Here is an 11,308-nt window from a genome sequence, read left to right on the forward strand (position 1 = left end):
ACATCAGAATCTTTGCTGGTTTATCGCCAAGCTACTGTGATTAAATCCATACCGCCGGACGGCATATTCACTACGCAAACATAGAGGACCCTCATGGGATCCTGCGGCTAGAAGAATTAGATCTCCCTTAGGAAGATGGTCAGGGTTCTTCAGCAGCTGTGTCCCGGGTACCAACATTCCCCCTGTAAGAAGACCACTACCTACCTAGGCAGTCTGTGACTTGGCCGCGGGAAACTCCTCGGGGAACAAGCTGGCCGCGGACCTCCACCATCTTGTACCACTAATAATACTACATGTATGTGCGTTGTCAAAGCGTTATCAAGGCGAGGCCGTCTTGACCCCGCATCATGCTCCGATACATGGCATCAAGGTGTCGAGTGGAGATTCGCCAGGCCCGATCTGAACCCGACATACAAGACACCGTGGTATCGTGTGGTCCCAAGGCGAGCATTCACATATCATAATCATCACTTGAAGTACCGTCATAAACCCCCCAGCCGTCGATCAAGATGGGCAGCGTCGTCAACGGCTCCGAGCCCGCCTTCACCCCCGGGATGGCGGCCAAGATGATGACGGCCGAGGACAAGGCCTCACGAGACTTCCGGTCCGACGTTGTGACAGTGCCCACGGTTGGCATGATGCAGGCAGGTCGTCCCCAGCACCACATCTAGTTACCCAGGAGCTTAGACGAATAAAACGTGTCAGGCCATCCTCAACGCCACCTTCAACGACGACATCTACGACCCCGAGGGCGACCCCTCGGTCAAAGCCCTCGAGGCCCGCGTCGTTGAGCTCACGGGCAAGGAGGCGGCTCTCTGGGTGATGTCAGGCACGCAGGGGAACCAGATCTGCCTGCGCACCCATCTCACCCAGCCGCCGCACACGGTCCTGCTCGACCACCGTGCCCACATCCAGTGCTGGGAGTCGGGTGCCCTGCCTGTCCTGTCCCAGGCCTCGGTCACGGCAGTGCACCCCAAGAACGGCATCCACCTGACGCTGGAGGACGTCAAGGCCAATATGATTGCCGACGGGAACAGTGCGTGTCTCCCTCCCGTAGCAGGCGAGCTTAGGTGCGGATTGGTGAGGCAAACGAGCGACTGACAAACTCATGGCAGTCCACTTCCCACCGACCCGGGTCGTCGCCCTAGAGAACACCCTCAGCGGCACCATCCTTCCCCTCTCTGAGGCCCGATCCATCTCCAGCTTTGTCCGCAGCTTCCCCGTACCTCCAGGCACCCCTCCCGTCGCCATGCACCTGGACGCGGCCCGCGTGCTCGACGGCGTCGCGGGCGAGGGCGTCTCGCTGCGCGACTACGCGGCCTGCTTCGATAGCCTGTCCATCTGCCTGGCCAAGGGCCTGGGCGCCCCGATGGGCAGCGTCATTGCCGGGCCGCGCCCCTTCATCGAGCGCGCCAAGTGGTTCCGCAAGATGTTTGGCGGCGGCACGCGGCAGCCTGGCATGATGGCCGCCGCGGCCCTCGCGGCCCTCGACCACACCATCCCCCGCCTGCCCGCCGTGCACGCCCTGGCGAGGGCTGTGGGCCAGAGGCTGGAAGCCAGAGGCTACAAGCTCGCCCTGCCGGTCCAGACCAACATGGTGGTGCTGGACCTGGCGGCCGTGGGGATCCCCGGTGCAGCGTTTGTCGAGTACTGCTCCAGGCACAACCTGGTCGTGTTTCCTAACGGGCGGCTCGTGTTCCATCACCAGGTGACCGAGGGGGCGGCTGATGGCTTGGTGGAGGCCCTGACGAAGCTGATGGACGACAAGGAGAAGGGTGCCAGCCTGGCGGACGATAATACGGATAAGGTGCAGGGAGGGTGCTCGTAGTGCGCCCCCATGGGCTGGCTGCTTTCGGCACCAATGCTTCCAACCTCCAACTAGATGACAAATCTCAATTTTCCTATCACAATGCCCAAAAGTCAGCATCAACACGAAGACAGTCTGATGAAATATTTTTTTAACTTTGTCGTCCTTCACCAAACATCCCATCAAATACCAAGTCCCACCTTACACTTACACACTCCCTCTCCAACGCCTCCTCCGCACCCCCCATCCCACTTCCCAACGTCCAAGGCGCTATCATGGTAACACAAAGGCCCGGACATCTCGAACCGAAACAATCGACATTCTAGAAGCGCATCCCATAGCCCAGCGTTCCCTGTTTTTCGAAGTAGGGGCCTAGGCACAGAGCCCAGTAAAGCCCCCTCCCCATTCGTCCCCGTTCCAGAACCCCATCGACCTGCAAGCCCCGTGTCTTATGTGTTGCTATGTTGGGCTTTCCTTGTTTGCCCCGGGTTTGTTTGGGATCCAAGTTTGCCTATATATGTGACACATGTCCCGCAACCAACCGCCCGCCCGCACACCGTTGGCCTTGATCCTGTCTCTTCTTTATTGAGCTGGCCACGTAATACTCGTCTGGCCAAGCGACCACCCAATAGCCCCACCATTGCCCAGGACGTCGATGGCGACGAGACCGCCTTGGCATCAAAGCCTCCTACGTACGACGCCATCAGGGCCACCCCTCCTCCCGGAGACAGTCGGATCCGGAGTTCCCATACCACGACGACTTATATTTATGCCGAACTCGTTCCCAGCATTTCTCAGTCAGTTGCCGGCACGATACGTTCTTATTCATTCCGATTTTAACCACCACCCGCAGAACGATATGAACAACGCCATCCCATCGTATATATTAGCATCTGGCAAACTTATCCCATAATGTCCTTCCACAGATTTCATACTAGCCCTTCGTATGTTGTTTCAAACTACCATGTCCCCAAACTCAAATATCCGAAAGCTGCGACGAAAACACGCCGACCCGACTCGACTCCATAACGCCTCGCCCTCACCATTTGTTCGAGACATTATCCAGAAATCCCGTCATTCAACGCTCCTGCCTCCTGTCACCCCAATCCCATTAGTATGCTTGGTTTAGCCGCTGCCTCTTCTCCGGAGGGCTATCGACGTCGGAAACCCGACCACCCGAGCTCGTCTCGCCGGACGCCATCGTCGTCGCATACGCCGGTCTGTGACCAGTCGCCATACTGTACTGATTCCCGCCGTTCAGATATCCGTATCCCTGGTCCATACCCCCGCCGCCCATGGATCCCTGTGCCATCGGGTTAGACCACGTCGACCCTCCCCCGCCAGGAGGAGGCGTCTGCGCCTCAAACTTAAGCGACGTCGACGTGTTCAGATAAGGCCCGCCGCCCATATAATAGCCTGCCCCCGACCCAATCTCGGCTTCTGGAGGTGGGTTCTTCATAAGATGACCAAGGTGGCTCCTAACCGACTTCCACATTCCGTCTCTCGTGAACGGTTTCGCCAGAACACCATTCATGCCTGCACCCGCAGTCAGCATCCACCGCACATCAATGTGGGGCCGCATGTCAACTCACCGTGTTCAAAGTACCCATTCACTTCTTCGGGCCGAATATTGGACGTCATGGCGATGATTGGGATGGCAGGATAGGTCTGTCGGATGTACATCGTCGCAGAAACACCATCCAGACGCGGCATGATGATGTCCATGAAAATCATGTCAAAATGTTCCCGATTAGGGCTATTGTTAACCCGCGTATAGGCATCGGCGCCGTTCGGCTATCAAGAGTCAGTTGCCAATACCGATCTCGCTACGAAATCGCACCACTTACTGCATGATCAACTTCGCACCCCATCGACTTCAGGAACTTGATGCCGATCTTAGTGCAAGTAGGATCATCTTCGACGAGAAGCACACGAGGTTTCCGAGCCCAGATCGAATCTCCCTTATCTGCGGATACAGCACCCGCGCTGGACGCCGACTGGGACACCTGCTGCTGCTGTTGCTGCTCTCCCATGACAGTCCCGCCCACGTCATTCGGCACAGCGTAGGGTATCTTATGGATGTGGTCCGAATGGAACGGGTCGATTCCGACAGTCTGTCCGACGGGATATACGGGATAGCGGCTGATGTCGTGCATGGGGTCGTTCATCAGTGGCAACGAGGTTGGCGTAACCATGGCGCCTGAGTCTGCTGGAGATCCATACACGTTCTGAAGGCGTTCGAGCTCACGATCGGCAATCGCATCAGTGCTCACGCTGGAGAGGAGCTCGCGCGCCCTGCGCAACTCCGGGCCGGCTTCGTCGGGCTCTGTAGTCTGGCCGTTTGCGGGCATGGGCTGGCTCATCATGTTGCTCTGACCATCATACGGGGTCAGGTAGTTGACAATCTCATGCGAGGCTTGCTTCTGGGCAGTGAGGATCTTCTGCAAGGTCAAGACTTCATTGACGAGGATCTTGTTTGTCTGCGACACTTCGCTGTACAGCTCCTGTAGCTGCTGAACCTGCTGCTGAGTGGCAGCCAGCTGCTCCGAAATGACGCTGATGTGGTGGTTGGTGGTGAAGTCATCGGCCGCCTGCGGCTTCCGTGGTGCAGGTGCTTTGCGCCGAATGTTGTCGAGGTCATCCTTACTATCGACTCGGAAATACGGATGCTTGAACTCGAGAACCTTTGATGGCTTGTCAGCGTGCCTCTTGTCATCATGGACCGATACGAGTGTATCAACTCACGTTGCCCAAGGGAGACGAGTTATCGCTGTCGCTGGATGGTTTGACTTTGTGGAAGTCGTATTTGTTAAGTTGTCGGATAAAGCTAGACATGTTGCTGTGCTTGAAATGTTTTGGAAGGATCGATCGTGTGAACTTTTCGCCCTGAAAAGTGTGTCAGCGCCGTCGCAATCACCCATCGGGTTGCCTATACTATCGCATACCTCCACGACGACGAACGTGTCGCCGTCCTTCCCCCATCTAGCAACATCTTGGTGGGACGGGTCCTCCAGCATTCTGCACAGTTATTAGTCACTTATCCAATGGTGCAACGGTAAAGGCAATTACCGGTAGAGCTTCCGGACCTGGACGTGGAGGTTAACTTGGGTGAGCGCGACGGGGAGGGGGTTCCAGAAGCTAGACTCACGAATTCGCTCGCATTGCTTCCGCCACCTTGGGTGGCAGGCATCTCGGTCCCAGACATGATGTAGGCGTGTTGCTGGCGTGTCGCTGGCGTGTCGTTTCGCTCCCCAGGTTCGATCGATTGGCTCCGAGCCCGGTTGCGACACGAACGGTCCGAGGACCTCTATCAGGGGTGAGTGCGGACGGGTTCGGTTCTTGGATATGTCGCAGCAATATGTAGGCCCGATAGTCGTCACTTAGGTTGTCCTTGGATGCCCCTGTGATGGAGCGACGTCGCGATCGCGAGGTCCGTGGGAACAGAGGGGTCGCGATGAGTTGCCGAAGCTATTCGAAAGGGCAGCACGTAATTGGCTAGCCGAGTCTCAGAAGCCAAACCTTGTGCACCGGTATAGCCTAGACAATAAAGGGGCGATTCACAGCTTGTTAGGGCAGTGTATCAGCCGAGTGAGGTGTACAATAAGCGTATTATGCGGGCAGAGTATGTACTCGAGTGTTGTATGGTAAAGATGCTTGGTCGTGAGGAAAAGGGACAGGTTAATGAGACTAAGGTTGGATGGGACGGAAGGAACTGGGTGGTGGAGTTCAGTTCAATCAAGAAACCAGTGGAGTTCAGGGCCGACGGGAGGTGGGACCACTGGAATGCCACTTGGGAGACAAGGGAAAAGCTTGACCACCTGCAACACAAGGTAGTAAGGTAGTAGGTACGGGGGACTGAGGTTGCCATTAGCTGTTGGCTGGTGTTTGCTGACAGGCGGGATGGTAGGAGAGAGACGCTGGCAGTGCCACATGGGCACTCCAGGTCCCTTCTGGCCCTGGTCCTGCTCCTGCTCCAGCTCCTGCTCCAGCTCCTGCTCCTGCTGCTCCTGGTGAGCTGCTCAGCCTGCGGCGCGCAGTCCCGCTCCGCTCTTAGGCATCGGCACCTCGCCCTGCCGGGAGACAGGAGTCTCTCGTTTAGCTGGGAAGACGGGGAGACTGGGACTCCAACACACTCGCATGTCGCCCACCTCCGCCCAGGCCACGCCCTGTCCTGTCCACCCCGTCCACCCCGTCCACCCGTCCACGCCCATGTTGCCGTGCCGAAATGGTTCGTTGCTCCTTGTCGCCAGAAATCTCTTCATCCACCGCCTGCGCGCCTGCGGGCACTATTTTCGTAGCCTGCCCAGCCTTGGCCTTACCACCCACCCCAGGGGCAATTTTTTTTTTTCCTTCTCTCTTAGGGTACGAGTACGAGGTCGGCCAAGACCCCGCGACGGTGTACACCGGCAATATCCACGCATCTCGATGACAGGATACAGTGCGGCAAAGTGAGCGGAATACATGCAGCGCCGCTCTGATCAGCGCCAGTTGGTTGCTGGCACTGGAACACCACGGTACAGAGCAGGCATTAATATTACCTTACTTCGTTAATAGCGTACGGGGCATACATAGATGGGAGACGACGAGGTGGACCGTGGCCAGCCGGCACTGGGCGGGTGTCAGGGTTGTCTAGTGGGGGGTGAGGCAACGCTGCAGCTCATGCCCACCCACAAGTGCCTCCATCCCCTGTAGCTCCGTCCAATAGCGCCTTCAGCTCCACGCGAATAGCTTCGTTGTCTCCCATCAGACTATCAGTCAGAATGATTTCAGCCAACGCCACATTCAGACAACGCCCATCCGTTCTTCAGGCCGCTGAAGAGCCATAACCGCGCGACAAACCATCTCCATCACCCACCATCCCCCACACCCCTTGCTGATTGATGGGTTCGTAATACTGGTACGAGTAATAGGGGGGCAGGGCTCTCCAGGTCCGCGCCCCCCCCCCCCCCCCCCCAGCCGGACAGACATGTCGTGTCACCCTGCAACCCGCAACTGCAACTGCAATGTACCCTCGTCTAGGCACGTCGAACAGAATTGGAAAATGCACCAGGTGACCAACTGGCTTCTGGTCCGTGTCTCCGTGACGGGCCAAGAACACTCGGGCACTTGACATTGAAATCTCTCCGGCCGCGTATCCGATGGCCACCAATAACAGGCGGCAGCCGTCAATCTCTGAATCTCACCAGATCTCCCCGTCAGGGTTTTCAAGATTGAGACGCTGGGAAGCGAGCGGACTCCCGGAGCCTCCCTTACCCACCGAGTTTACCGTCATCCTACTGGGCGCCACCGCCACAATACCTACAGGTTACCGATTACGAAGTCGTACACCACCGCCATCTTCTGTTGTTTTTCCTCTCGTCGTACTTCACCACCGAGACCTAGGTAGCATTCCCCTCCGGCAAGCAAGGACCGTGTTTCCCCTTCAGCTGCCCCACAAGGGTACGACGCCCCCAAATGCCAGATGCACGAAGCCTTCGGGCATGCCGCGTCGATGTCAGAGTTCCATTGTTCCATTGGCAGCTGCCCGGCCAGTTCCGCAGAGACAAACATAGTACTATCTCTAGACTCTGTCTTGGGCTCATGCGGCTTAGCAGCACGGGATATAATACTGGAGGAGTGAGGGTCGGTTCCGCTGACTCGGTGCCGAAACACATGGCAGGATACGTACTCGTTACTGGGTCACCGCGAAGCCAAATTTCTCTAGTGTCGGGCCAAAGATCCAGCCGCCTCAGCCTCAAGGCTCAAGCACATCTCTAGGGGCAAGTCTTGGCCGAAAATTCCGCCGGCCATAGTCCTGTGGCAGTGATGTCAAGGCTTCGTGACATGCGGCCAGAGTTGTTAAGGGGACAAATCCAATCGACTTCGAGGCAACTAGATGGACACCTTTATGCCAACAAGAAGTGTTCTCAAATCCTGTCGGTATTGTGGACTCACGGAGGACGAGTACTCGTAGGACAGAGAGCCCTCGTCTAAAAATAGAGGGGCTGCCCGAGAGCTGCATCTCCATACCCTCGGATCTAGCCGGATAAACAGGAACTAGAGGTCTAGACGCCGGCATGTCTCATAATTAAGGGTTCGCATTTTGCAGGAGAGGAGCACGCGACCAGGGTCCAGTTGAGTTCTCCTTTTCCTCAGCAACCACACGATGAACAAACTCGGAGATTTTCCACTTCGAATACGGAAGTGCTAGCATGCTGGGATATTATCCACATGCAAGAAGACGAGGGGGGAATAGGTCGCCGACGGTTCGGAGGCATCATCTATCCAACCGGGCTCGCGGCGCGCGAAGTCGTAACGTAACACGTTTGTGATGGTCATACGTCAGTATGACTAGGTGGTTAAAGGTGGTTAAAACTTTCATTAGATGTCGCGTGGGTTTACCATCCGTCGCCTTACAGCCATCGACTTTGCCGCATGCTCCAGTGAAACAAGCTCTGTTGAGTGTTGAATACCACGAGGGAGGTGGTCACGTGCTCATGCTCCGTCTTACAAGGGTCCTTCCTTCCTCAAGCCACAAGCCGACGAAACCTTAATATTAAAGAAATCACCAGTAATAAGTTTCTAGAATGGCAATTGTTCAACTGTTGGTTCCCAGTGAGTGACGTGGTCTGTTTCAACTCTCGTTTGCAAGGAAAATAGAAAATTAATAGACACAACAGAGTCCTCGATGAATCATTGTCATCAGCCTTTGAAACTTTGCATCAAGTATATGAAACGACGAAGCTAAGTTTTATTTATGAGTTTTAAGTTTGAATCTGCAGTAATCTGGCCAAATCAAGTCTCCTAAAGCAACCCTCGGTGTCAGACAGCTAGGTCTAGGGTAGGTAGCTGTCTCGGTGAGCGAAACTGCCCCGCGGTGCCCCGCCATTTTGCTTACCGACACTCCCTACCTAGGTAGGTATCGCTCACCACGGTGAGAAGTTTCTCGGCCGGACGACTGACTCACCCAACGAAGGAGTCGCAGGGCAATGAATTTCTAGCTCCCTCGAACCTCCCACCGCCTCTCCCCCCACAATTACGCAGCATGTCGCACAAGGGGAAGAACAGCGCCATCTCGGGCAAGGGCAAGAAACCCAAGTCTGGCGGCGAGAGCAAAAGCGAGGACGTCCTCCAGGCGGTGGTAGGTGGCATGGCGGGGCGTCGGTCGTTGTCGCATCGCCAGCTAACCGTCCTGCTCTAGGTCCTCGCCGACTCCTTCCAGGATAGATTCCGCCCCTTTACCGTCGAGAAGCCAAGAGTACTTGATCATCCCACTACCGCCCCGAGCTGGACGCTCGTGCTGACCTCTGCCAAAATAGTGCCTCCTCCCGCTAGCCAACACGCCTCTGATCGAGTACACGTTCGAGTTTCTGGCCATGAACGGCGTCAATGAGGTATACATATACTGCGGATCTCACACGGAACAGGTCGAAGACTACGTCAGCCGCTCACGGTGGTCCACTGCCTCGAAATCATGCCCCTTCTCTGTCCTCCAGTTCGTCCGCGTAGCCGATGCGCGATCAGTCGGCGACGTCCTTCGAGACATGGACAAGCGGTCACTGGTTGATGGGGACTTTATACTGGTTCACGGCGATCTCGTATCAAACATTCTACTTGATAGTGTGCTCGCGACTCATCGGAAACGGAGGGAAGAGAGCGCCGCCAACATCATGACAATGGTCCTGAGCAGCTCTGGCGCCCACGAGCACCGAACCCAGACCCACGGCATCACACCTGTGTTTGCTGTGGACTCGAAAAACAAGCGGTGCTTGCATTATGATGAGATCAACCCCCTGCAGAGCGACCGCTATGTCACCCTGGACCCCGCCATCCCCGACGAGCTGTCGACGGATTTCGATGTGAGGGCAGACTTGATTGACGCACAAATCGACATCTGCACGCCCGAGGTACTGGCGCTGTGGTCCGAAAGTTTTGACTACGAGCTCCCGCGGAGGAATTTCCTCCATGGCGTGCTGAAGGACTGGGAGCTGAATGGAAAGATGATCTATGCCGAGATCCTCGACGAGGGATACGCGGCTCGCGCTAGCAATCTGCAAATGTACGATGCCATCAGCCGGGATATGCTCGAAGGGTGGACATCCCCATTTGCTCCGCAGGGGAACATTATCCCCTCCCAGTCCTATTCTTACTACGATGGCGGCGTGGCGGCTGAAGACGGGTCTTCGCTCGCCAATGATGCCGAAGTATCGAGCTCCGTCGTTGGGAAGAACTCGACGATTGGCGCCGGATGCAAGATCTCGGGAAGCTTTATCGGCAGGGACTGCAAGATTGGCGCCAACGTCACATTGGAGAATTGCTTTGTGTGGAACGATGCCATAGTTGAGGATGGTGCCAGGATATCTCAGTCCATCTTGGCGGATTCTGCCATCGTTGGCAAGAACTGCACCATCGCCGACGGAACCTTGATATCCTTTGGCGTCCGAGTTGCCGACAACACTAAGCTCTCTGAAGGCGCCGTGATTTCCACAGTCACAGCAGCAGGGGAACCTGTCGCCAATGACACCAGCCTCCTCGGCGCCACCACCAATGCCGCTCCCTTCGTGGACCCTGAGGACGAAGAAACTGACGACGAGGACCCCTCGCGTCTCCAGAAATCTCTCATCTACTCCCTCGCCCACCTCAACCTGTCCACATCCTCCATCTCGACACTTGCCTCCGACGTCTCATCAGACGACGAAGACGACGGCGGCTTCGCCGCGGACGCCATGTCCCGCCGGTCTCGCCTCTCCTCCTTCGCCTCGGACGACTCAACTGGCCGCACGTCCTTCCACACTGACGCTGTCCACGGCCTCCTCGACGCGCTGCGTGCTGAGTCGGGCGACTTCGACTCGGCCAAGCTCGAGTTCATGGGCCTGCGCCTCGCCACCGACGCCTCGGACTCGATGATGCGCAAGGCCGTCGCCACCGCCTTTGCCCGCCGCGCCGCCGAGCTGCTCACCCCGGAGCACGGAGGCCTCGAGCCCAGTAAGGCTGCGGAGAAGGCCCTCACGGCGCGCAAGGGCGCCACGCGCTTCATCGACGAGGTCGGCGTCGGTGGCGGCGAGGCCGAGCAGATTGAGTTTGTGCTGGCGGTCCAGCGCGCCCTGCTCAGCGCCAGGGGCGTGGAGCCGCCGCGCGCGGGCATCCTGCTGGCGGCGCTGCTGCAGCAGCTGTACGCGCTGGACATCCTCGAGGAGGAGGGGATCCTGGGCTGGTGGGGTGATGCGCGGGCTGTCGATGGTGAGGGCATGGCGGTGCTCAAGGAGAGGTGCAAGGTCTTGGTGGAGTGGCTGGAGAATGCGTCCGAGGAGGACGACGATGACGACGACGACGACGACGATGATAGTGACGATGAGTAGCTCGATAGAAAACTCATCCGGTAATCGAATGCCAGTTCCCAAAGTCTTACGTTTCTCTTGTGTGAAAACTCGTGGTAGTATAGTATACATGAGGTATCTTGACCGTTTCTTTTGAATCCCTTGGGTTCCCGTGCGCCTGTTCGCCTCCTCCATAGCCCGTATC

At 57.0% G+C, this 11,308-nt stretch overlaps 3 protein-coding genes across 3 annotated transcripts; 2 read left to right on the plus strand and 1 right to left on the minus strand.

Moving 5' to 3' along the window:
• Window positions 1-509: 509 nt before the first annotated feature.
• ACO1O0_007325 (pyridoxal phosphate-dependent transferase) lies at window positions 510-1,828 on the plus strand (the record flags this gene model as incomplete). Its single annotated transcript, XM_083196698.1, has 3 exons — window positions 510-629; window positions 706-1,036; window positions 1,116-1,828. 3 exons carry the CDS (start codon window positions 510-512, stop codon window positions 1,826-1,828), a joined length of 1,164 nt encoding a protein of 387 aa, XP_083047906.1.
• A 1,090-nt stretch (window positions 1,829-2,918) lies between these two features.
• On the minus strand, window positions 2,919-5,012 carry SKN7 (HSF-type DNA-binding-domain-containing protein; the record flags this gene model as incomplete). The annotated part of the gene is made up of 7 exons (XM_083196699.1): window positions 2,919-3,343; window positions 3,400-3,601; window positions 3,655-4,491; window positions 4,553-4,693; window positions 4,753-4,825; window positions 4,877-4,893; window positions 4,956-5,012. 7 exons carry the CDS (start codon window positions 5,010-5,012, stop codon window positions 2,919-2,921), a joined length of 1,752 nt encoding a protein of 583 aa, XP_083047907.1.
• Window positions 5,013-8,831: 3,819 nt separating this feature from the next.
• Window positions 8,832-11,145, plus strand: GCD6 (translation initiation factor eIF2B catalytic subunit epsilon; the record flags this gene model as incomplete). Its single annotated transcript, XM_083196700.1, has 3 exons — window positions 8,832-8,927; window positions 8,988-9,044; window positions 9,106-11,145. The coding sequence occupies 3 exons, from the start codon at window positions 8,832-8,834 to the stop codon at window positions 11,143-11,145; spliced, it is 2,193 nt and encodes a 730-aa protein (XP_083047908.1).
• Window positions 11,146-11,308: the final 163 nt, after the last annotated feature.

The sequence above is a fragment of the Amphichorda felina genome (assembly GCF_050947745.1).
Source record: "Amphichorda felina strain 45539 chromosome Unknown scaffold_7, whole genome shotgun sequence".
Classification (NCBI taxonomy): domain Eukaryota; kingdom Fungi; phylum Ascomycota; class Sordariomycetes; order Hypocreales; family Bionectriaceae; genus Amphichorda; species Amphichorda felina.